The following is a 25,232-nucleotide window of genomic DNA, read 5'->3' as shown; positions in this document are numbered from 1 at the left end:
CATCTACATGGTATTTGCTATTGGCCTACTTGCTCCGGCTGTCGAAGCCCAATAACTAGAAATGGGCCTTTCTGCTCATGCAATGTCGGCCCTTTTCTAAAGAACCACAGATCCTATGATTGGCAAAAAACAAAAACACGGAGATTCTACATAAAAGTTGTTTGTATTTATTTTGAATTATTTGGTTGCAATTTTTGAAACTGCTCATGGCCAATATGAAAATCCTTGATCGCTCCATACCCACATGGATCACGGTATTTTTAAAAATTCATAAAGTGGATTTGAAATTTAAAACATATCCTAATAATTTCATGATATATATTCTATTAACTTGCAAGATCTTGGAGCGAAAGAGCTTGTATTAGTGTGCAAAAATAATACAGATAAACCTGTCATTAACAAGAAATGAAGGTTTATCGTCCAAAGAGGATGCCATGGGGGACCCATGAGCCAACAGGGTCCTCAACATTTCAAATGCGGTAGGATATCCAAAAAAAAAGAAGCAAGTATCCCGAAAATAGGGGTCAAAAATAAATCATAGAAAGGAAACATTTATAGTTCAGAGAGTCTGACATGTGGGACAGATCTGCCAGCAGCATCCTCATCATTTCAAAGTCGGCAGAGGATCAAAAGAAAAAAAGGCAAATAGCCAGAAATTAGGGGTCAAAAGTAAATCCAACAAAGGAAACTTTTATTCTTCATAGAAGATGACATGTGGGACCGACCTGCCAGCATCGTCCTCATCGTTTCAAAGGCCGCAGGGGATCAAAAGAAAAAAAGAAAATATCCAGAAATTAGGGGTAAAAAATAAATCCAACAAAGGAAAGGTTTATTGTTCATAGAGGCTGACATGTGGGACCCATGAGCTAGCAGCCTCCTCAATTTCAAAGGCGGCATAGGATCGAAAGAAAAAGGCAAGTGACCAAAAATCAGGGGGTAAAAAAATCGAAGAAAAGAAACTTTATTGTACATAGATGATGAAATGCGGGTCCCATGAGGCAGCTACTTACTCAACATTTCAGAGGCGGCATGAGATCGAAAGAAAAAGGAAAGTGACCAAATATCAGGAGCAAAAAATAATCCAAGAAAAGAAACTTTTATTGTACATAGAGGATGACATATGGGTCCCATTTTGCAGCAGCGGTCTCAACGTTTCAAAGGCGGCATGAGATCGAAAGAAAAATGCAAGTGCCAAAACATCAGTAGCAAAAAATAAACGAAGAAAAGAAACTTTATTGTACATAGAGTATGACATGCGGGTCCCATTTTTCAGCAGTGGTCTTAACGTTTCCAAGGGGCACGGGATCGAAAGAAAAGGAAGTGACCAAATATCAGGAGCCAAAATTAATCCAAGAAAAGAAACTTTATTGTACATAGAGGATGACATGCGGGTCCCATTTTGCAGCAGCGGTCTCAACGTTTCCAAGGCGGCACGGGATCAAAAGAAAAAGGAAGTAACCGTAAATCGTGGGTAAAAATAATTCCAAGAAAGGAAACTTTTATTCTACATAGAGGATGACTTGCGCGACCCACGAGCCAGCAGCTTCCTCAACGTTTCAGAAGCGGCATGATACCGAAAGAAAAAGGCAAGTGACAAATATCAGGTCCCAAAAATAATCCAAGAAAAAACGTTTATTGTACATAGAGGATGACATGCGGGTCCCATTTTGCAGCAGCGTTCTCAACGTTTCAAAGTTGGCATGAGATCGAAAGAAAAAGGCAAGTGACAAATATCAGGAGCCAAAAATAATCCACGAAAGAAACTTTTATTGTGCATAGAGGATGACATGCGGGTCCCATCATGCAGCAGCGGTCTCGACGTTGCCAAGGCGGCATAGGACCAAAAGAAAAAGGAAGTAGGAAGAAATTAGGGGGTCAAAAATAAACTCCAAAAAAAGAAAGTTGATTGTACATAGAGGATGACATGCGGGTCCCATGAGTCAGCAGCTTACTCAACGTTTCCAAGGCGCAGGGATCAAAAGAAAATCGTAGGGTGAAAAAAATCCAAGAAAAGAAAGTTTTATAGTACATAGAGGATGACATGCGGGTCCCATGAGCCAGCAGGTTCCTCAACGTTTCAAAGGTGGCATGAGATCGAAAGAAAAAGGCAAGTGACCAAATATCAGGAGCCAAAAATAATAATCCAAGAAAAGTAATTTTTATTGTACATAGAGGATGACATGTGGGTCCCATTTTGCCGCAGCGGTCTCAGCGTTTCGAAGTCGGCATAAGATGGAAAGAAAAAAGGCAAGTGACAAATATCAGGAGCCAAAAATAATCCAAGAAAAGAAATTATTGTACATAGAGGATGACATGCGGGTCCCATTTAGCAGCAGAGTTCTCAACATTTCCAATGCGGCACAGGACCAAAAAAAAAGAAAGTAGCCGTAAATCGGGGGTCAAAAAATCCAAGAAAAGAAAGGTTTCAATTGGGCTGCATCTGGCCGTCTGGGCCTTCGAACTATCCTGCTGACGCCTTTGGACTCGTACAATTTCAGCCCACTCCAAAACAGGAAAGTCCTATGCTTCGCAAAAACAAAAAACAAGGAGATTCAACATATAAGTTTGTTTATTTAAAAATAAAGATTTATTTTTTCCATTTGCAATAGCTCAGAGCGAAATACACTGTTTATTGTCTGCAAAATAATCAAGATATCACATGTTTTTGTACGGGGAGGCTGACGTCGGGGACCCATGAGCCAGCAGCGTCGTCAACGTTTTAAAGACGGGGCAGAGGATCGAAAGAAAAAATAAACCAAAAATCAGTTGGTAAAAAAAAATAAAAATAAACATTTATCGTTACGAGAGGATGACATGCAGACCCATGAGGCAGCAGATCCTCAACGATTCCAAGGCGGCAGGATCAAAAGAAAAAAAAGGAAATATCCGTAAATTAATTAGGGGTTCAAAATAAATCCATCAAAGGAAAGTTTTATTGTTCATAGAGGATGACATGTGGGACCAACCTGCCAACAAAGCTCTCATCGTTTCAAAGGGTGCAGGAGATAAACACAAAAACCCAAGTAGCCAGAAATTAGGGGTAAAAAATAACTCCAAGAAAGGAAACTTTTATTGTTCGTAGAGCATGACATGCGGGACCCATGAGCCAGCAGCTTACTTAAAGTTTCAAAGGCGGCATGAGATCGAAAGAAAAAGGCAAGTGACAAAATATCAGGAGCCAAAGATAATCCAAGAAAAGAAACTTTATTTACATAGAGGATGACATGCGGGTCCCATTTTGCAGCAGCGGTCCCAACGTTTCAAATGCGGCTTGAGATCAAAAGAAAAAGAAAGTAGCCAGAAATTAGGGGGTAAAAAAATCCAAGAAAATAAAGTTGATGGACATAGAGGATGACATGCGGGTCCCATGAGCTAGCAGGTTCCTCAACGTTTCAAACGTGGCATGAGATCGAAAGAAAAAAGGCAAGTGACCAAATATGAGGAGCCAAAAATAATTCAAGAAAAGAAAGTTTTATAGTACATAGAGGATGACATGCGGGTCCCATGATCCTGCAGGTTCCTCAACGTTTCAAACGTGGCATGAGATCGAAAGAAAAAGGCAAGTGACCAAATATCAGGAGCCAAAAATAATTCAAGAAAAGAAACTTGATTGTACATAGAGGATGACATGCGGGTCCCATTTAACAGCAGTGATCTCACCGTTTGAGAGGCTGCGCGGGATCGAAAGAAAAAGGCAAGTGACCAAATATCAGGAGCCAAAAATAATCCAAGAAAAGAAATTTTATTGTACATAGAGGATGACATGCGGGTCCCATTTTGCAGCAGCGGTCTCAACATTTCCAAGGCGGCACAGGACCAAAAGAAAAATGAAGTAGCCAGAAATCAGGGGGTGAAAAAAATCCAAGAAAAGAAAGATTTCAATTGGGCTGCATCTGGACATCTGGGCCTTCGAACTATCCTGCTGGGCCTTTTGACTCGTACAATTTCAGCCCACTCCAAAACAGGAAAGTTCGGATTTTTCTAAAAAAAACAGGAAAGTCCTATGCTTCGCAAAAACACAAAACAAGGAGATTCAACATATAAGTTTGTTTATGTAAAAATAAAGATTTAATTTATCCGTTTGCAATAGCTCAGAGCAAAATACAATGTTTATTGTCTGCAAAATAATCAAGATATCACATGTTTCTTGTACGGGGAGGCTGACATCGGGGACCCATGAGCCAGCAGCGTCGTCAACGTTTTAAAGGCGGCAGGGGATGGAAAGAAAAAATAAACCAAAAATCTGTTGGTAAAAAATCCAAGAAAAGAAACATTTTCGTTCTGAGAGGATGACATGCGGGACCCATGAGGCGGCAGCATCCTCATCATCATAGAGGTTGACATGTGGGACCCGTGAGCCAGCAGCGCCCTGAACGTTTTAAAGGCTGCAGGAGATCGAAAGAAAAAATAAGCAAAAAATCGTTTGGTCAACAAAATCCAAGAAAAGAAACATTTACCGTTCTGAGAGGATGACATGCGGGACCCATGAGGCAGCAGCATCCTTAACGATTCCAAGGCGGCAGGGGATCAAAGGAAAAAAGGAAATATCCCAAAATTAATTAGGGGTTCAAAATAAATCCATCAAAGGAAACTTTTATTGTTCACAGAGGATGACATGTGGGACCGACCTGCCAACAGCGTCCTCATCGTTTCAAAGGGGGCAGGAGATCAAAAGAAAAAGGCAAATAGCCAGAAATTAGGGGTCAAAAATAACTCCAAGAAAGGAAACTTTTATTGTTCGTAGAGGATGACATGCGGGACCCATGAGCCAGCAGCTTACTCAACATTTCAAAGGCGGCATGAGATCGAAAGAAAAAGGCAAGTGACAAAATATCAGGAGCCAAAGATAATCCAAAAAAAAAACTTTATTGTACATAGAGGATGACATGCGGGTCCCAATTAGCAGCAGCGGTCTCAATGTTTCAAATGCGGCCTGAGATCAAAAGAAAAAGAAAGTTGATTGTACATAGAGGATGACATGCGGGTCCCATGAGTCAGCAGCTTACTCAACGTTTCCAAGGCGGCAGGGGATCAAAAGGAAAAGGAAATAGCCAAAAATCAGAGGGTGAAAAAAACCCCAAGAAAATAAACTTTTATAGCACATAGAGGATGACATGCGGGTCCCATGAGCCAGCAGGTTCCTCAACGTTTCAAACGTGGCATGAGATCGAAAGAAAAAGGCAAGTGACCAAATATCAGGAGCCAAAAATAATTCAAGAAAAGAAACTTGAGTGTACATAGAGGATGACATGCGGGTCCCATTTAGCAGCAGCGGTATCACCGTTTGAGAGGCTGCACGGGATCGAAAGAAAAAGGCAAGTGACCAAATATCAGGAGCCAAAAATAATCTAAGAAAAGAAATTTTATTGTACATAGAGGATGACATGCGGGTCCCATGAGCCTGCAGGGTCCTCAACGTGGCATGAGATCGAAAGAAAAATGCAAGTGACCAAATATCAGGAGCCAAAAATAATTCAAGAAAAGAAACTTGATTGTACATAGAGGATGACATGCGGGTCCCATTTAGCAGCAGCGGTATCACCGTTTGAGAGGCTGCACGGGATCGAAAGAAAAAGGCAAGTGACCAAATATGAGGTTCCAAAAAAAATCCTAGAAAAGAAAGTTTTATAGTACATAGAGGATGACATGTGGGTCCCATTTAGCAGCAGCAGTCTCACCGTTTGAGAGGCTGCACGGGATCGAAAGAAAAAGGCAAGTGACCAAATATGAGGTTCCAAAAAAAATCCTAGAAAAGAAAGTTTTATAGTACATAGAGGATGACATGCAGGTCCCATTTAGCAGCAGCGGTCTCACCGTTTGAGAGGCGGCGGGGGATCGAAAGAAAAAGGTAAGTGACCAAATATGAGGTGCCAAAAAAAATCCAAGAAAAGAAAGTTTTATAGTACATAGAGGATGACATGCGGGTCCCATTTAGCAGCAGCGGTATCACCGTTTGAGAGGCGGCAGGGGATCGAAAGAAAAAGGCAAGTGACCAAATTTGAGGTGCCAAAAAAAACTCCAAGAAAAGAAAGTTGATTGCTCATAGAGGATGACATGCGGGTCCCAATTAGCAGCAGCGGTCTCAACGTTTCCAAGGCGGCAAGGGATCAAAAGAAAAAGGAAGTAGCCAGAAATCAGGGTGTCAAAAAAAATCCAAGAATAGAAAGAATTTTGGTTCATAGAGGATGACATGCGCGACCCATGATCCTGCATCGTAAACGGCTCGATCGGAGAGCGTTGAACGAGATGGCGCGATCGAGAAAAAAAACAATGCCAGAGAGGCTGCCATCTGGGCCCTACATCCCTCGGCGGTGCGGATTTGCGTTGACTCGGCCGGCGAACCCGAGAATTCGAGATGCACCACGTCCCGGGCCACCATACGCAACGTTTTGGCCGGTTTCGTCGGGCTAGGTGGCCTCAAAAACGAGAAAAAAACGTTTTGACATGCACAACGGACAGACCCAAAATCGTCGGCCATGGTACACCAGCAACCACGGCGCGACTTCAACTTCGTCGGCCATGGCAACTTTTCTTGTAGTGGATGTTGTCGAACTCCTTGCCGTTGTCAGTTTGTAAGGCGTGGATGGGGCGACCGAACTGAGTGGAGACAAAGGCGAAGAAGGCGATGAGGGTGGTGGCAACATCTGATTTACGGCGAAGTGGAAAAGTCCATACAAAATACGAGTAATCATCAAGAATCACAAGATAATAGTTATAACCAGAATTACTTGGAACCGGCGAGGTCCAAACATCACTATGAATAAGTTGAAAAGGAAAAGACGCGACTGTGGAGGAGGAACTAAAAGGAAGGCGAACATGTTTTCCTAGAGGACATGCTTCACAAGAGTGGGCATCCGTTTTATTACAAGTAAAGGAGAAGCCTTGCATTATTTGATGCAGAGTGGCGGAGCTAGGATGGCCAAGACGGGCGTGCCAAAGGCCGACACCGGCGGAGAGGGCGAGTGGACGGCCGGTGGTGGTGGAGGCCGCGCCAATCGGGTAGAGATCGTCGGGGCTATCACATCGGTGGAGGAGCATCCGGGTATGACCATCCTTGACAGAGAAACCAAAAGCGTCAAATTCCACAGTCACAGGGTTTTCACGACAGAAAGACTTAACGGAAACAAGATTTTTAATCAAGTCAGGAGAAACAAGAACATTATGGAGATCGAGAGAGAGAGGAGTGGAGGTGGAAGGAAAAGAGACAGAACCAGTGTGAGTAATGGGAAGAGCATGACCGTTGCCAACGATGATGCGAGAGGAAGTGGAAGCGGGTGTAGAAAATGAGAGGTTACCAGGGTGTGCAGCCATATGGGCAGAAGCACCGGTGTCCATGAACTAATCGCCACCGCCACCATACGTCCCGGCGGAGGGGGCGCTCTGGAGGGCGGTCAAGAGCGCGGGATCCCACGGGGTCGCGCCCGGTGGGGCGGCGTAGGCCGGGGCGGGCTGGGGCGCCACGTAGAACACCTGGTGAGTGGCTGGGCGCGGCCCCTTGATGCCCGGGTAGGGGCCGCGCGGCACGGGCATGGAGTAGGCGTGAACGACCCCGGTCCACGGATTGTGACCGGCAGTCCATGGCGGAGGGGCGGTGTGCTGAGGTGGACGAGGCGCAGAGGCATTGGCACCAGCATTGCCACCGCCGTTTCCACCACCCCAATGGCGACGACGGCGGCGACCACCGCTAGAAGGCGCCGTCTGGCCGGTCCAGGGCCCGGTCTGGCCGGCCTAGGCGCCGGCGTGGCCGGTCCATGGTCCGGTCGGACCAGCCTGGTGACCGGGCTGGCCGGTCCATGGCCCGGTCGGACCGGGCGGCTGGCCGGTGGCGGGGAAGCCCGGCGGCGGTCCCGTGGGATGAGGTGCATGGGCGCGGGGGCCTGGGCACCGCGGGAGAAGCCGGCGATGAAGGCTGTGTGGGCCGCCCGAGCCCGAAGGTGCTTGAGGCGGCGCTCCTCGAGGCGTAGGTAGGCCACGGCCTACTCGAAGGTGGGCGTGGTGAGGAGCGTGAGGTTGGAAGCGGCGTTGCTGAGATCCTCGCCGAGACCCGCCGACAGGGTGGAGAGCATGATCTTGTCATCGATCGGGAACTCCAAGTCACGGAGCTCGTCGGAGAGGCTCTTCAGCTTGAGGGCGTAGTCGTCGAGAGACAGGTCATTCTGGTGGGTGCCAAAAACTCCTGCTGGAGGAAGGTGACCCGCTGGATTTTGTTGTCGGTGAAGAGGCCGATGATCTTGGCCTAGACCGTGTGGGCGGAGTCGCCGTCGCGGACGACGGTGCGGAAGATGTCGTTGGAGACGGTCTGGTAGAACCAGCGGATGATGGTGGCATCGATGGCGAGCCACTCGGGGTCGTGCGGCATGGCGAGGAGGTCGATGGTGCCGTCGACGTGATCGAGGAGATCATACTCGCGGAAGAGTAGCGCGAAGTACGTCTTCCACGGGAAGAAGTTGGCAGCTGAATAGTATTGATCAAGATTATGATAGCATGTCACTTCAGAAATTATCCTTGTTATCGTTTACCTACTCGAGGGCGAGTAGGAACTAAGCTTGGGGATGCTTGATACGTCTCAAACGTATCTATAATTTCTTATGTTCCATGCTACTTTTACGATGATACTCACATGTTTTATACACACTTTATGTCATTATTATGCATTTTCCGCCACTAACCTATTGACGAGATGCCGAAGAGCCAGTTGCTGTTTTCTGCTGTTTTTGGTTTCAGAAATCCTACAAAGGAAATATTCTCGGAATTGCACGAAATCAACGCCCAGGGTCTTATTTTTTCACGGAGCTTCCAGAAGACCGAAGGGGATACGAAGTGGGGCCGCGAGGGCCCGTACCCATAGGGCGGCGCGGCCAGCATGGGGCCCGCGCCGGCCTATGGTGTGGGGCCCCTGCGCCGCCTCCAACCCTGCCCTTCCGCCTACTTATAGCCTTCGTCGCGAAAACCCTTTTACCGAGAGCCACGATACGGAAAACCTTCCAGAGACGCTGCCGCCAGTCCCATCTTGGGGGATTCAGGAGATCGCCTCCGGCACCCTGCCGGAGAGGGGAATCATCTCCCGGAGGACTCTTCATCACCATGATCGCCTTCGGATTGATGTGTGAGTAGTTCACCCCTGGACTATGGGTCCATAGCAGTAGCTAGATGGTTGTCTTCTCCTCATTGTGCTATCATGTTAGATCTTGTGAGCTACCTATCATGATCAAGATCATCTATTTGTAATGCTACATGTTGTGTTTGTTGGGATCCGATGAATATGGAATACTATGTCAAGTTGATTATCAATCTATCATATATGTGTTGTTTATGATCTTCCATGCTCTCCGTTGCTAGTAGAGGCTCTGGCCAAGTTGATACTTGTGACTCCAAGAGGGAGTATTTATGCTCGATAGTGGGTTCATGCCTCCATTAAATTTGGGACAGTGACATAAGTTCTAAGGTTGTGGATGTGCTATTGCCACTAGGGATAAAACATCAATGCTTTGTCTAAGGATATTTGTGTTGATTACATTACACACCATACTTAATGCAATTGTCTGTTGTTTGCAACTTAATACTGGAAGGGGTGCGGATGCTAACCCGAAGGTGGACTTTTTAGGCATAGATGCATGCTGGATAGCGGTCTATGTACTTTGTCATAATGCCCAATTAAATCTCACTCTACTCATCATGATATGTATGTGCATTGTTATGCCCTCTTTATTTGTCAATTGCCCAACTGTAATTTGTTCACCCAACATGCTATTTCTTATTGGAGAGACACCACTAGTGAACTGTGGACCCCGGTCCATTCTTTTACATCTGAATACAATCTACTGCAAACATTGTTTTTTACTGTTCTTCGCATACAAACATCATTTTCCACACCATACATTTAATCCTTTGTTTACAGCAAGCCGGTGAGATTGACAACCTCACTGTTAAGTTGGGGCAAAGTATTTGGATTGTGTTGTGCAGGTTCCACGTTGGCGCCGGAATCCCTGGTGTTGCGCCGCACTACACTCCGTCACCAACAACCTTCATGTGCTCCTTGACTCCTACTGGTTCGATAAACCTTGGTTTCTTACTGAGGAAAACTTGCTGCTGTACGCATCTCACCTTCCACTTGGGGTTCCCAACGGGCGTGTGCTTTACGCGTCAACAAGCTAAATTTCTGGCGCCGTTGCCGGGGAGATCAAGACACGCTGCAAGGGGAGTCTCCCACATCCAATCTCTTTACTTTGTTTTTGTCTTGCTTTACTTTATTTTATTTACTGCTTTGTTTGCTTTCTTATATCAAAATACAAAAACAATTAGTTACTTGCATTTACTTTATTACTGTCTTGTTTGCGTTCTCTATATTAAAAACACAAAAAATTAGTTACTTGCATTTACTTTACTTATTTCATCATGTTTCCTCCTAAGTTTACTCTGAAAGACATACCGCTAGGACAAGGGTCTATCATTGGGAGAGATAATATAGAACCATTTTTCACTCATGTTAGTATGGTTGAAGATTTTGAAGATAGACACTTGGTAAAAGTTGTTCCTACTTATGAAAGTGCTACTGCCTGTTTAGTACACATGTTGGAAACTAGATTTATTAATCTCAATCCTATAATGCAACATATGTTTCTTACACTCTCTGATATGGAAATGGGAGAAAAGAGAGATTTTGTTTTAGATATCCTTCTTAGAGAATTTGGTGATATAGCTAAAGAAGCTAGAAAAGTTTTTATTAAGCATAAGAGGCTTGGTCTTTTCACCAATTTTGCAAAAACACTTGAAAAGATGGACATGGATAGAATAAAGTACACTAATAACGTCAATGATGGGGGGAGATTAAAGTACCGATGCCTAGTAAGCTCCTAGGAATGCATGAAGCTCTAGAAAATAACTATGCTTGACTCGTTCCTGAAAATTTGTTTGATGAGGATAGTAAGCCTAAGAGCAACGAAAGAGGATCTACTTAAATATACAAGATACAATGCATTGTTGAGAAAACTCCCAACTCCACTAGTAATGATGTTGATGCTTCATCTCTTGATAATACTTGATTCACATTTTCTGCGCCTAGCTAAAAGGCGTTAAAGAAAAGCGCTGATGGGAGACAACCCATTGTTTTACTTCTGCACTTTTGTTTTATATTTGAGTGTTGGAAGTTGTTACTACTGTAGCAACCTCTCATTATCTTTATTTTATTGCATTGTTGTGCCAAGTAAAGTCTTTGATAGTAAAGATGATACTAGATTTGGATTACTGCGCAGAAACAGATTTCTTACTGTCACGAAATTGAGCCGCACCCTGATACGTCCCCGACGTATCCATAATTTCTGTCGTTCCATGCTTGTTTTATGACGATACTTACATGTTTTGCTTGCACTTTATAATGTTTTTATGCGTTTTCCGGAACTAACCTATTAACAAGATGCCACAGTGCCAGTTCCTGTTTTCTGCTGTTTTTGGTTCCAGAAAGGTTGTTCGGGCAATATTCTCGGAATTGGACGAAATCAACGCCAAACACCCTATTTTTCCCGGGAGGCTCCAGAACACCGAAGAAGAGTCGGAGAGGGGCCAGAGGGCCACCAAACCATAAGGCGGCGCGGCCTGGCCTGGGCCCGCGCCAGCCTATGGTGAGGAGCCCCTAGGCACCCTCCTGCGCCGCCTCTTCGCCTATAAAACCCCTTTCGACCTAAAAACGCAGTACCAATTGACGAAACTCCAGAAAGACTACAGGGGCGCCGCCGCCATCGCGAAACTCCAATTCGGGGGACAGAACTCTCTGTTCCGGCACCCTGCTGGGACGGGGAAGTGCCCCCGGAAGCCATCTCCATCAACGCCACCGCCTCCATCATGCTCCGTGAGTAGTTCCCCCATGGACTACGGGTTCTAGCAGTAGCTAGTTGGTATACTCTCCTCCATGTACTTCAATACAATGATCTCATGAGCTGCCTTACATGATTGAGATCCATCTGATGTAATCGGTGTTGTGTTTGTTGGGATCCGATGGATGATACATTATGATTAGTCTATCTATAAAGTTTGTGAAGTTATTGTTGCTGCAATCTTGTTATTCTTAATGCTTGTCACTAGGGCCCGAGTGGCATGATCTTAGATTTGAGCTCTATACTTATTGCTTAGATTGTATCTACAAGTTGTATGCACATGTCACTGTCCGGAACCAAAGGCCCCGAAGTGACAGAAATCGGGACAACCGGAGGGGATGGCGGTGATGTGAGGGACGCATGTTTTCACGGAGTGTTAATGCTTTGCTCCGGTACTCTATTAAAAGGAGTACCTTAATATCCAGTAGATTCCCTTGAGGCCGGCCACCGGCTGGTAGGACAAAAGATGTTGTGCAAGTTTCTCATTGCGAGCACGTACGACTATAATTGGAAAACATGCCTACATAATTAATAATCTTGATGTTCTAGCTTAATGCTTTGATTCCTATCAATTGCCCAACTGTAATTTGTTCACCCAACACTTGTCACTTACTGGAGAGTTACCACTAGTGTAGATCGCTGGGAACCCTGGTCCATCTCTCATCATTATATACTCGTTCTATATGTCATTGGAAGTAGTATCAACTATTTTCTGGTGCCATTGCCTCTGTGTTATTGCTACTACTGTTGTGTTACTATTACTATTGCTCTCATATTACTGCTACTTTCACATCACCCCTGTTACTAGTGCTTTTCCAGGTGCAGCTGAATTGACAACTCAGTTGTTAAGGCTTATAAGTATTCTTTACCTCCCCTTGTGTTGAATCAATAAATTTGGGTTTTACTTCCCTCGAAGACTGCCGCGATCCCCTATACTTGTGGGTTATCAAGACTGTTTTCTGGCGCCGTTGCCGGGGAGGCATAGCTCTACTCATAAGTTCACCTGGGGAGTACACTCTACCTATCTCTCTGTTTTATTTTGTTTTATTTTGTTTGGTTTAGTTTACTTTTGTCTAGTTTATTTGTGCTTAGTTTATTTCTGTCTAGTATTATTTTGCTTAGTTTACTTTTGTCTAGTTTCTTTTTGTCTTGTTTTATTTTTCTCATATACCCAAAAATCCATAAAAATTTGAAAATTCGAAAAATTAAAATCTGCTGTTATGGGAGAACCAACAACCTACTTGGAGCTTATAGAATGTTATAATAATTATAGAGAATCAAGAACTGGTAAAATAATGAGTGCTATGATAGAAAAATTGAATACAATGGCTAGAATCTTGCTTAGACGCCATGATATAAACTATTGCTCTCAACAGGATACTAAACATCTTAAATTTCAATGTGGCTTTAGTGAGGAATTTTTAATTAAGAACTATAATCGGAATTGCTATATTCATTATGGGTTCGAAGAGGTAGAACAATTTGTCTTATTTATGGGAGCCTCCGAGATAGAATCCTTCATGGTTGAGAATTATGAAACTTGTGCTATTTGTAAGGACCTTAAAGATTATGTCTCTACTATCCTTAATTCTTGCATAGAATGCTACAGTGGTAATCCTTATATCATTGATTATAAAGAGAGACTCATTAATGCACAAGAATGCACTCACAATTTGCAGGAACCGGTGGAAGAAGAAATTGATGAACCTGAAAGCGCATTGGATGAAAAAGAGGAGGAAATTGATGAACTTGAAAGCTCATTGGATGAAAAAGAAGAGGAGAGTGACGAACAAAAGGAGGAAGAATGGATTAGCTACCCATGCCAACCTTCTAATGAGAGTAACTCTTTATCTCTTACACTATTTGATTGTCCTCCATGCTTACCGAAAGAGGTTGAATGTTATGTTCCTGTGGATTCTCTTGAAATAGTACCTATGAGTAATACTTGTGAGAATAATTATGCTACTGTTATTTATGATAATCCATGCTATTTTGATAAATCTTATGATAATGCTTTGTTTGTGCCTGATGTCGAAATGCATGGTACTAAAGAATTTTGCTTAGCAAATGTTTATGATAAATATCTAGATGATGGTCCTATGTTACTTGATAATATTAATTGTACTACTAATGAAAATGGGATTGGAGAGTTCTTGACTTTATCTATGTGTCCCATATCTTTTGAGATTGATCAACTACCTTGTTATATTATTAATAAAAGTAAGCTTGAAAGTTTTAATTCCACTATTCTTGAGATTGATAAAAATTATGAGTTTGTGGATCATGAAAAGTATGCTGCATGTGATAGTTATATTGTTGAGTTTGTTCATGAAGCTACTGAAAATTATTATGAGAGAGGAAAATATGGTTGTAGAAATTTGCATGGTACTAATACACCTCTCTATATGCTTAAAATTTTGAAGTTACTCTTGTTCTATCTTCCTATGCTTGTTACTTTGCTTTTCATGAACTTGTTTATTTACAAGATTCCTTTGCATAGGAAGCATGTTAGGCTTAAATGTGTTTTGGATTTGCCTTTTGATGCCCTCTTTTGCTTCAAATACTATTTCTTGCGAGTGCATCATTAAAACTGCTGAGCCCATCTTAATGGCTGTAAAGAAAGAACTTCTTGGGAGATAACCCATGTGTTATTTTGCTACAGTACTTTGTTTTATATTTGTGTCTTGGAAGTTGTTTACTACTGTAGCAACCTCTCCTTATCTTAGTTTTGTGTTTTGTTGTGCCAAGTGAAGCCTCTAATCGAAGGTTGATACTAGATTTGGATTTCTGCGCAGAAACAGATTTCTATCTGTCACGAATCTGGGCTGTTTTCTCTGTAGGTAACTCAGAAAAATATGCCAATTTACGTGCGTGTTCCTCAGATATGTACGCAACTTTCATTAGTTTTGAGTTTTCTGATTTGAGCAACGGAAGTATTTATTTAAAATTTGTCTTTACTGGCTGTTCTGTTTTGGCAGATTCTGTCTCTGTTTTTTGCATTGTCTCTTGTGGAGTTTAAGCGAGGCTTTCTAGACGTGGAGAGCTGTAGCTAATGTTTTATTGAGTTCTTGCAATGTGTCACTACAGGACCAAGGTGGATTCAAATTTTTTGAGTACTAACCCCTCTAATGAAGTTTATGAGAAGTTTGGTGTGAAGGAAGTTTTCAAGGGTCAAGAGAGGAGGATGATATATAATCAAGAAGAGTGAAAAGTCTAAGCTTGGGGATGCCCCCGTGGTTCATCCCTGCATATTTCAAGAGGACTCAAGCGTCTAAGCTTGGGGATGCCCAAGGCATCCCCTTCTTCATCAACTTATCAGGTTTCTTCTATTGAAACTATATTTTTATTCGGTCACATCATATGTGTTTTACTTGGAGCGTCTGTGTGCTTTTATTTTTGTTTTTGTTTGAATAAGATAGGATCCTAGCAATCCTTGATTGGGAGAGAGACACGCTCCGCTTTTTCATATGAACACTTGTTCTTCGTTTTACTTTTAATGTTCAATGATAAAAGTTGGAAGCTACAACACTTATGGTTATTTGGTTGGAAACAGAAAATGCCTCATATGTCTTGGATAATTTGATACTTGGCAATTGTTTTGAGCTCTCAAGTAGATCATGATTAAGTTTTTTCATGTAGTTTAAACCTATTAGTGGAGAACTACTAAAAAGCTTGTTGAAATTGGTTTGCATAATTGATCTCTCTTAAGGTTTAGATATTTTCTAGTAAAAGTGTCTGAGCAACAAGGAAGACAGTGTAGAGTATTATAATGCTTGCAATATGTTCGTATGTAAGTTTTGCTGTACCAGTTCATACTTGTGTTTGCTTCAAACAACCTTGCTAGCCTAAGCCTTGTATCGAGAGGGAATACTTCTCATGCATCCAAAATCCTTGAGCCAACCACTATGCCATTTGTGTCCACCATACCTACCTACTATGTGGTATTTCCTGCCATTCCAAAGTAAATTGCTTGAGTGCTACCTTTAAACAATTCAAAATGCTTCTCAATTTGTGTCAATGTTTTATAGCTCATGAGGAAGTATGTGGTGTTTACCTTTCAATCTTGTTGGGCAACTTTCACCAATGGACTAGTGGCTTCATCCGCTTATCCAATAATTTTGCAAAAAGAGCTGGCAATGGGATTCCCAGTCCCAAATTAATCAAACTAAATAGACACTCCTCCATGGTATGTGATTGTTGGACGGCACCCGAAGGATTCGGTTAGCCATGGCTTGAGAAAGCAAAGGTGGGGAGGAGTGTCATCATAATAAAACTAAAATAAAAAGGCACTCCATCATGGTATGAGATTGTTGGCAGGCACCCGAGGATTCGGTTAGCCATGGTTTGTGAAAGAAAGGTTGGAAGGAGTGCCACCCAAAAATAAAAATAATTCATGGGAGCCGCTCTTTGAAGGTTTGTCTGGCGAGGGGAATAGAGTGCCCACTACCATTCGTTGACAACAACAAACACCTCTCAAAACTTTACTTTTATGCTCTCTCTATGTTTTCAAAATAAAAGCTCTAGCACAAATATAGCAATCGATGCTTCCCTCGTAGAAGGGCCATTCTTTTACTTTTATGTTGAGTCAGTTACCTAATTCCTCCCACCTTAGAAGCAAACACTTGTGTCAACTGTGCATTGATTCTTACATACTTGCATATTTGTATTCATCATATTACTCTATGTTGACAATATCCATGAGATATACATGTTGAAAGTTGAAAGCAACCGCTGAAACTTAAATCTTCCTTTGTGTTGCTTCGATGCCTTTACTTTGAATTTATTGCTTTATGAGTTAACTCTTGTGCAAAACTTTTGATGCTTGTCTTGAAAGTATTATTCATGAAAAGTTTTGCTATATGTTATCTATTTGTTAGCAACTATAGATCATTGCCTTGAGTCACTTCATTCATTTCATATGCTTTGTAATAGTATGATCAAGGTTATGTAAGTAGCATGTCACTACAGAAATTATTCTTTTTATCGTTTACCTGCTCGGGACGAGCAGGAACTAAGCTTGGGGATGCTGATACGTCCCCGACGTATCCATAATTTATGTCGTTCCATGCTTGTTTTATGACGATACTTACATGTTTTGCTTGCACTTTATAATGTTTTTATGCGTTTTCCGGAACTAACCTATTAACAAGATGCCACAGTGCCAGTTCCTGTTTTCTGCTGTTTTTGGTTCCAGAAAGGCTGTTCGGGCAATATTCTCGGAATTGGACGAAATCAACGCCAAACACCCTATTTTCCCGGGAGGCTCCAGAACACCGAAGAAGAGTCGGAGAGGGGCCAGAGGGCCACCAAACCATAAGGCGGCGCGGCCTGGCCTGGGCCCGCGCCAGCCTATGGTGAGGAGCCCCCAGGCACCCTCCTGCGCCGCCTCTTCGCCTATAAAACCCCTTTCGACCTAAAAACGCAGTACCAATTGACGAAACTCCAGAAAGACTCCAGGGGCGCCGCCGCCATCGCGAAACTCCAATTCGGGGGACAGAACTCTCTGTTCCGGCACCCTGCCGGGACGGGGAAGTGCCCCCGGAAGCCATCTCCATCAACGCCACCGCCTCCATCATGCTCCGTGAGTAGTTCCCCCATGGACTACGGGTTCTAGCAGTAGCTAGTTGGTATACTCTCCTCCATGTACTTCAATACAATGATCTCATGAGCTGCCTTACATGATTGAGATCCATCTGATGTAATCGGTGTTGTGTTTGTTGGGATCCGATGGATGATACATTATGATTAGTCTATCTATAAAGTTTGTGAAGTTATTGTTGCTGCAATCTTGTTATTCTTAATGCTTGTCACTAGGGCCCGAGTGGCATGATCTTAGATTTGAGCTCTATACTTATTGCTTAGATTGTATCTACAAGTTGTATGCACATGTCACTGTCCGGAACCAAAGGCCCCGAAGTGACAGAAATCGGGACAACCGGAGGGGATGGCGGTGATGTGAGGGACGCATGTTTTCACGGAGTGTTAATGCTTTGCTCCGGTACTCTATTAAAAGGAGTACCTTAATATCCAGTAGATTCCCTTGAGGCCCGGCTGCCACCGGCTGGTAGGACAAAAGATGTTGTGCAAGTTTCTCATTGCGAGCACGTACGACTATAATTGGAAAACATGCCTACATAATTAATAATCTTGATGTTCTAGCTTAATGCTTTGATTCCTATCAATTGCCCAACTGTAATTTGTTCACCCAACACTTGTCACTTATTGGAGAGTTACCACTAGTGTAGATCGCTGGGAACCCCGGTCCATCTCTCATCATTATATACTCGTTCTATATGTCATTGGAAGTAGTATCAACTATTTTCTGGTGCCATTGCCTCTGTGTTATTGCTACTACTGTTGTGTTACTATTACTATTGCTCTCATATTACTGCTACTTTCACATCACCCCTGTTACTAGTGCTTTTCCAGGTGCAGCTGAATTGACAACTCAGTTGTTAAGGCTTATAAGTATTCTTTACCTCCCCTTGTGTCGAATCAATAATTTTGGGTTTTACTTCCCTCGAAGACTGCCGCGATCCCCTATACTTGTGGGTTACCACACCCTCTGTAGGTAACTCATAAAAATCTGCCAATTTACGTGCGTGATCCTCAGATATGTACGCAACTTTCATTCAATTTGAGCATTTTCATCTGAGCAAGTTAAGTGCCCCAGAAAAATTCGTCTTTACGGACTGTTCTGTTTTGACAGATTCTGCCTTTTATTTCGCATTGCCTGTTTTGCTATGTTTGATGGATTTCTTTGTTCCATTAACTTTCAGTAGCTTTGTGTAATGTCCAGAAGTGTTAAGAATGATTATGTCACCTCTGAACATGTGAATTTTTGATTATGCACTAACCCTCTAATGAGTTTGTTTTGAGTTTGGTGTGGAGGAAGTTTTCAAGGATCAAGAGAGGAGGATGATACAATATGATCAAGGAGAGTGAAAAATCTAATCTTGGAGATGCCCCCGTGGTTCATCCCTGCATATTTTAAGAAGACTCAATCATCTAAGCTTGGGGATGCCCAAGGCATCCCCTTCTTCATCGACAACTTATCAGGTCACCTCTAGTGAAACTATATTTTTATTCTGTCACATCTTATGTGCTTTACTTGGAGCGTCTTTATGTTTTTATTTTTGTTTTTGTTTGAATAAAATCGGATCCTAGCATTCTTTGTGTGGGAGAGAGACACGCTCCGCTGTTGCATATGAACACATGTGTTCTTAGCTTTACTCTTAATGTTCATGGCGAAGGTTGAAACTGCTTCGTTCATTGTTATATGGTTGGAAACAGAAAATGCTTCATGTGGTAATTGATATAATGTCTTGAATAATTTGATACTTGGTAATTGTTGTGCTCAAATAGATCATGTTTAAGCTCTTGCATCATGTACTTTGCACCTATTAATGAAGAACTACCATAGAGCTTGTTGAAATTTGGTTTGCATGATTGGTCTCTCTAAAGTCTAGATATTTTCTGGTGAGGGTTTGAACAACAAGGAAGACAGTGTAGAGTCTTATAATGCTTGCAATATGTTCCTATGTAAGTTTTACTGTACCGGTTCATACTTGTGTTTGCTTCAAACAACCTTGCTAGCCTAAGCCTTGTATTGAGAGGGATTACTTCTCGTGCATCGAAAATCCTTGAGCCAAAAACTATGCCATTTGTGTCCACCATAACTACCTACTACATGGTATTTCTCTGCCATTCCAAAGTAAATCGCTTGAGTGCTACCTTTAAAATTCCATTCTTTGTCTTTGCAATATATAGCTTATGGGAAAAATAGCTTAAAAACTATTGTGGTAAAGAATATGTCGCTTATGTATCTTATTTCTTATAAGTTGCTTGTTGACCGATAACCATGTTCCTGGGGACGCCATCAACTATTTCACCTTTGTTGAATATCATGTGAGTTGCTATGCATGTTCGTCTTGTCTGAAGTAAGGGTGATTTATCATGATCAAATGGTTTGAGTATGCATATTGTTAGAGAAGAACATTGGGCCGCTAACTTAAGCCATGATCCATGGTGGAAGTTTTAGTTTGGACAACAATCCTCAATCTCTTATGAGAATATTATCTGTTGCTGAATGCTTATGCATTAAAGAGGAGTCCATTATATGTTTTCTATGTTGTCCCGGTATGGATGTCTAAGTTGAGAATAATCAAAAGCGAGAAATCCAATGCGAACTTTCTCCTTAGACCTTTGTACAGGCGGCATAGAGGTACCCCTTTGTGACACTTGGTTAAAACATATGCTATGCAATGATAATCCATGTAAATCCAAGCTAATTAGGACAAGGTGCGGGCACTATTGGTATACTATGCATGAGGCTTGCAACTTATAGGATATCTTATGCATAACACATATGAATTATTACTACCGTTGACAAATTTTTTTCTATGTTTTCAAAATAAAAGCTCTAGCACAAATATAGCAATCCATGCTTCCCTCTGCGAAGGGCATTTCTTCTACTTTATGTTGATTCAGTTTACCAACTTCTTTCTGTCTTAGAAGCAAACACTTATGTCAACTGTGTGCATTGATTCCTACATATTTGCTTATTTGCATTCATCATATTACTTTGTGTTGACAATTATCCATGATATATACATGTTAAATTTGAAAGCAACCGTTGAAACTTATATCTTCCTTTGTGTTGCTTCAAAACTTTCTACTAAGAATCTATTGCTTTATGAGTTAACTCCTATGCAAGTCTTATTGATGCTTGTCTTGAAAGTACTATTCATGAAAAGTCTTTGCTATATGATTCAGTTGTTTAGTCATTATCTTTACCATTGCTTTAAATCACTTCATTCATCTCATATGCTTTACAATAGTATTGATCAAGATTATGATAGCATGTCACTTCAGAAATTATCGTTGTTATCGTTTACCTACTCGAGGGCGAGTAGGAACTAAGCTTGGGGATGCTTGATACGTCTCAAACGTATCTATAATTTCTTATGTTCCATGCTACTTTTATGATGATACTCACATGTTTTATACACACTTTATGTCATTATTATGCATTTTCCGGCACTAACCTATTGACGAGATGCCGAAGAGCAAGTTGATGTTTTCTGCTGTTTTTGGTTTCAGAAATCGTACAAAGGAAATATTCTCGGAATTGGACGAAATCAACGCCCAGAGTCTTATTTTTCCACGGAGCTTCCAGAAGACCGAAGGGGATACGAAGTGGGGTCATGAGGGCCCGTACCCATAGGGCGGCGCGGCCAGCATGGGGCCCGCGCCGGCCTATGGTGTGAGGCCCCTGTGCCGCCTCCAACCCTGCCCTTCCGCCTTCTTATAGCCTTCGTCGCGAAAACCCTTTTACCGAGAGCCACGATACGGAAAACCTTCCAGAGACGCCGCCGCCAGTCCCATCTCGGGGGATTCAGGAGATCGCCTCCGGCACCCTGCCGGAGAGGGGAATCATCTCCCGGAGGACTCTTCATCACCATGATCGCCTCCGGATTGATGTGTGAGTAGTTCACCCCTGGACTATGGGTCCATAGAAGTAGCTAGATTGTTGTCTTCTCCTCATTGTGCTATCATGTTAGATCTTGTGAGCTGCCTATCATGATCAAGATCATCTATTTGTAATGCTACATGTTGTGTTTGTTGGGATCCGATGAATATGGAATACTATGTCAAGTTGATTATCAATCTATCATATATGTGTTGTTTATGATCTTGCATGCTCTCCGTTCCTAGTAAAGGCTCTGGCCAAGTTGATATTTGTAACTCCAAGAGGGAGTATTTATGCTCGATAGTGGGTTCATGCCTCCATTAAATCTGGGACAGTGACAAAAAGTTCTAAGCTTGTGGATGTGCTGTTGCCACTAGGGATAAAACATCAATGCTTTGTCTAAGGATATTTGTGTTGATTACATTACGCACCATACTTAATGCAATTGTCTGTTGTTTGCAACTTAATACTGGAAGGGGTGTGGATGCTAACCCGAAGGTGGACTTTTTAGGCATAGATGCATGCTGGATAGCGGTCTATGTACTTTGTCGTAATGCCCAATTAAATCTCACTCTACTCATCATGATATGCATGTGCATTGTTATGCCCTCTTTATTTGTCAATTTCCCAACTGTAATTTGTTCACCCAACATGCTATTTCTTATTGGAGAGATACCACTAGTGAACTGTGGACCCCGGTCCATTCTTTTACATCTGAATACAATCTACTGCAAACATTGTTCTTTACTGTTCTTCGCATACAAACATCATTTTCCACACCATACATTTAATCCTTTGTTTACAGCAAGCCGGTGAGATTGACAACCTCACTGTTAAGTTGGGGCAAAGTATTTGGATTGTGTTGTGCAGGTTCCACGTTGGCGCCGGAATCCCTGTGTTGCGCCGCACTACACTCCGTCACCAACAACCTTCACGTGCTCCTTGACTCCTACTGGTTCGATAAACCTTGGTTTCTTACTGGGGGAAACTTGCTATTGTACGCATCACACCTTCCACTTGGGGTTCCCAACGGGCGTGTGCTTTACGCGTCAACAGCAGCGGTGGTGGAGAGCTTCACCGGCACGCGCTCGGCGTTGGGGATGTCGCGGATGACGGCGACGGAGGGGCCGGCGAAGGGGTTGCTGCTATCGGAGCGGGAGGAGTTGAAGGGGTCGGAGCCGGAGGAGGAGAAACCGGCCATGGCGGAAGCGGTGGTGGTGGCGGTGAGGGCCGGTGGCACCCTAGATGAGAGGGGCGGCGGCTAGGGTTGGGGGAGGTGGAGGCCGGCGGCGGCTAGGGTTGGTGGATGTGGTGGCCGGCGGCGCCCTAGGGAGGAGGGGGCGGCGGCTAGGGTTGGGAGGAGGTGGCTGGCGGCGCCCCAAGGGGAGAGGAGGGCGGCGGCTAGGTCAGGACCCGAAGGGTCTCTGATACCATGTAGAAAGGTTATTGGAGATTGCACAGCACCAATAGGGCCGGCTGCTCATGTATATATATGAGGACTGTACAATTACAGGTACAATCCTGAGAAAACACGGGGACCTATACCTATACAATATGTTACTCAACACTGCGCAACACACATGTTGGGGTAAATAATCAAAATGGAGTAGCTAGCTAGCTAAAACTAAAAGGTTATGGGGTGTTCATGCATGCGCAGATCGGAGCTCAGAGTAGACGTACAATGTCGTCGGCGTAAGCAACCCAGAAGCGAGCGACGACGCGGTCGTAGGGATCGGCGGGGAGGAGGGCGTTGCCAGCTTTGGGGAAGGCGTCCTCGAGGTACTGTAGGATGACGAGGGACTCGCAGACGGGCCTGCCGCCATGGAGAAGCACGGGGATCTTCTTGTGCACGGGGTTGGATGCCAGGAGAAGGTCGCTCTTGTTGTTGAGGTCCTCCTCCACATACTCGTAGTTGGTGATCCCCTTGAGGTGCAGCGCGAGGCGCACCCTTTGCACAAACGGGCTTGGCCACGCGCCTAGCAGCTTCAGCTCTTGGCCACCTCCGGCTCCGGCCGCCATTGGATTAGTTCTCGAAGGCTTGCCTTATACCGGGGTATAATGTTTCGAAAACAAAAGCCGATGGAGCCGTATATAAGAGAAAATCCTCGTTGGTTACTTGATTTGGACCACGCCAAGATCAACAGATATCGATCGCCTTTAAAGATGAAATAAAAGCGGGTATTAATGGCCAGGCTATCACCGGCCTTATCTTGATCTAGACCTCTGGTTATGAGATTTCATGTTTACGCTCTCTGATTCATAGGGGAAAAACTTAGGAATAGAAAACGTGTAGGCTTAAAATGTCATGTCTAGTTAAGTTCTATAAAAACTTAAAAAGAGATATATATTTTCTTTGATTGTGTTGAAGAAATTTTTATGAGGCCTAACTTAATGTTTCGTCCTATGAAATTAACACTACAAGATTCTTATGAAGTATTTTTGTGAGATACGATCCTAGAAATCAAACGGCTTCTCCAAAAAAGAAAAAAACATAAGATTTCAATCCTCCACAAATCTTTTAAAATCCTATTAATTAAAGAGTATCCCCTCCAAATGAATATTTGGTTCCTATCTTTATTTCGATCGAGCAGCAGCAACAACGAAGTATACTACTGAAACTGCGCCGGCTTAGCCTCAACCATTGCATCACATGTCAGTTATTCGGAGCAGCAGAGGCCGCAGTCCGCGCCTGCAGCGCCTTGGCGAACTGGACGATCTGGTCGACCTCCGGGAAGACCCCCTTGGCAGCGTCCAGACCGGCAAAGCGTTCCGCCCACGCCACCAGGAGGGGTGTTCGGCCGGCGTCCAGGAGATTCACGCCGGCCACCACCTCGTAGGCGCGCATCCAACCAAGGTAACCCCCGAGCGCCACGTCCATGTATCCAGGTTCGTCGCCGGAGAAGAAAGGCTTCCCCTTGGAGCACTCCCCGAACGCGCCCTCCAGCGTCTGGAGCGCCGCAAGCGCGCCCGTCGTCCCCGCCGCCTTCTCATCCTCCGTCGTCCCCATGAGCGACTTGATCCACGCCGCAAAGAACTGCACGCACATACGCTGGGGTAAATAATCAAAATGGAGCTAGCTCAAACTGAGAGGCTATGAGTGTTGATCGGAACACAGGGTAGACGTACAATGTCGTCAGCGTAAGCGACCCAGAAGCGGGCGACGGCGCGGTCGTAGGGATTGGCGGGGAGGAGGGCGTTGCCGGCTCCGGGGAAGGCGTCCTCAAGGTACTGCAGAATGACGAGGGACTCGCAGACGGGCCTGCCGCCGTGGAGGAGCACGGGGATCTTCTTGTGGACGGGATTGGAGGCCAGGAGCAGATCGCTCTTGTTGGTGAGGTCCTCCTCCACATACTCGTAGTTTGTGATCCCCTTGAGGTGCAGCGCGAGGCGCACCCTGTGCAAGAACGGGCTCGGCCACGCGCCCAGTAGTTTCAGCTCGTCGCCTCCTCCGGCTCCGGGCGCCATTGGATTTCTCGATTGCTTGCCCTGTGTAAGGGGTACGAGTTTTTTCTCCTGCTCTCTGATTGCCTATGGTGCCGTATATAAGAAGGATGATTGTGACTCAAATGTGAACGCTGGTGTTATGTGAATCACACAAAATCCTCCTTGGTTTGGACCACGCCAGATCAGCAGACATAAATCGGCTTTAAAGATGATGAAGTGAAAGCGGTATGAATGGTCACGCTGTGACCGGCCTTATCTTGATCTGGTTGGCACGAGGTGAATCCGGTTATGAAATTTCATGTTTAAACTGGAGCAAAATTTTACCATTTTCATACAATGCTAAATATACTAAGCTTTTTACATCTTTTTCGATAAAGGAAATATATTATAATATCAAAAGATACTAATTACACCCAGCTTCTGCAACAACGCACCACCCTAATGGC

The 25,232-nt window shown here is 43.7% G+C and overlaps 3 protein-coding genes across 3 annotated transcripts; all 3 read right to left on the bottom strand.

Moving 5' to 3' along the window:
- Positions 1–7,976: 7,976 nt before the first annotated feature.
- Positions 7,977–22,543, bottom strand: LOC139838038 (uncharacterized). The gene is made up of 3 exons (XM_071827390.1): positions 22,397–22,543; positions 8,243–8,431; positions 7,977–8,156 (listed from the first exon to the last, which is right to left on the bottom strand). The coding sequence occupies exons 1-3, from the start codon at positions 22,541–22,543 to the stop codon at positions 7,977–7,979; spliced, it is 516 nt and encodes a 171-aa protein (XP_071683491.1).
- A 234-nt stretch (positions 22,544–22,777) lies between these two features.
- Positions 22,778–23,696, bottom strand: LOC139838514 (probable glutathione S-transferase GSTU6). The gene has a single exon (XM_071828246.1). It carries the CDS (start codon positions 23,359–23,361, stop codon positions 23,008–23,010), a length of 354 nt encoding a protein of 117 aa, XP_071684347.1. The 5' UTR covers positions 23,362–23,696; the 3' UTR covers positions 22,778–23,007.
- A 143-nt stretch (positions 23,697–23,839) lies between these two features.
- Positions 23,840–24,881, bottom strand: LOC127342659 (probable glutathione S-transferase GSTU6). The gene is made up of 2 exons (XM_051368648.2): positions 24,469–24,881; positions 23,840–24,376 (listed from the first exon to the last, which is right to left on the bottom strand). The coding sequence occupies exons 1-2, from the start codon at positions 24,805–24,807 to the stop codon at positions 23,996–23,998; spliced, it is 720 nt and encodes a 239-aa protein (XP_051224608.1). The 5' UTR covers positions 24,808–24,881; the 3' UTR covers positions 23,840–23,995.
- Between the last annotated feature and the right edge of the window lie 351 nt (positions 24,882–25,232).

The sequence above is a fragment of the Lolium perenne genome, chromosome 3 (genome assembly GCF_019359855.2).
Source record: "Lolium perenne isolate Kyuss_39 chromosome 3, Kyuss_2.0, whole genome shotgun sequence".
NCBI classification, from domain to species: Eukaryota; Viridiplantae; Streptophyta; class Magnoliopsida; order Poales; family Poaceae; genus Lolium; species Lolium perenne.
The sequence above is the reverse complement of the archived record's forward strand: the minus strand, read 5'-3'. Positions and strand labels throughout refer to the sequence as shown.

Excerpts from the sequence above, each read along its gene's own strand:
- LOC139838038 (XM_071827390.1), bottom strand. The coding sequence starts at position 22,543 with ATGGCCGGTTTCTCCTCCTCCGGCTCCGACCCCTTCAACTCCTCCCGC. Across the intron at positions 8,432-22,396 it reads AGCTCTCCACCACCGCTGCT|ACGTACTTCGCGCTACTCTT; the intron begins GTTGACGCGTAA and ends TTCCCGTGGAAG. Across the intron at positions 8,157-8,242 it reads ACGGCGACTCCGCCCACACG|AATGACCTGTCTCTCGACGA; the intron begins GTCTAGGCCAAG and ends GGCACCCACCAG.
- LOC139838514 (XM_071828246.1), bottom strand. The coding sequence starts at position 23,361 with ATGGCGGCCGGAGCCGGAGGTGGCCAAGAGCTGAAGCTGCTAGGCGCG.
- LOC127342659 (XM_051368648.2), bottom strand. The coding sequence starts at position 24,807 with ATGGCGCCCGGAGCCGGAGGAGGCGACGAGCTGAAACTACTGGGCGCG. Across the intron at positions 24,377-24,468 it reads TCGCTTACGCTGACGACATT|TTCTTTGCGGCGTGGATCAA; the intron begins GTACGTCTACCC and ends ATGTGCGTGCAG.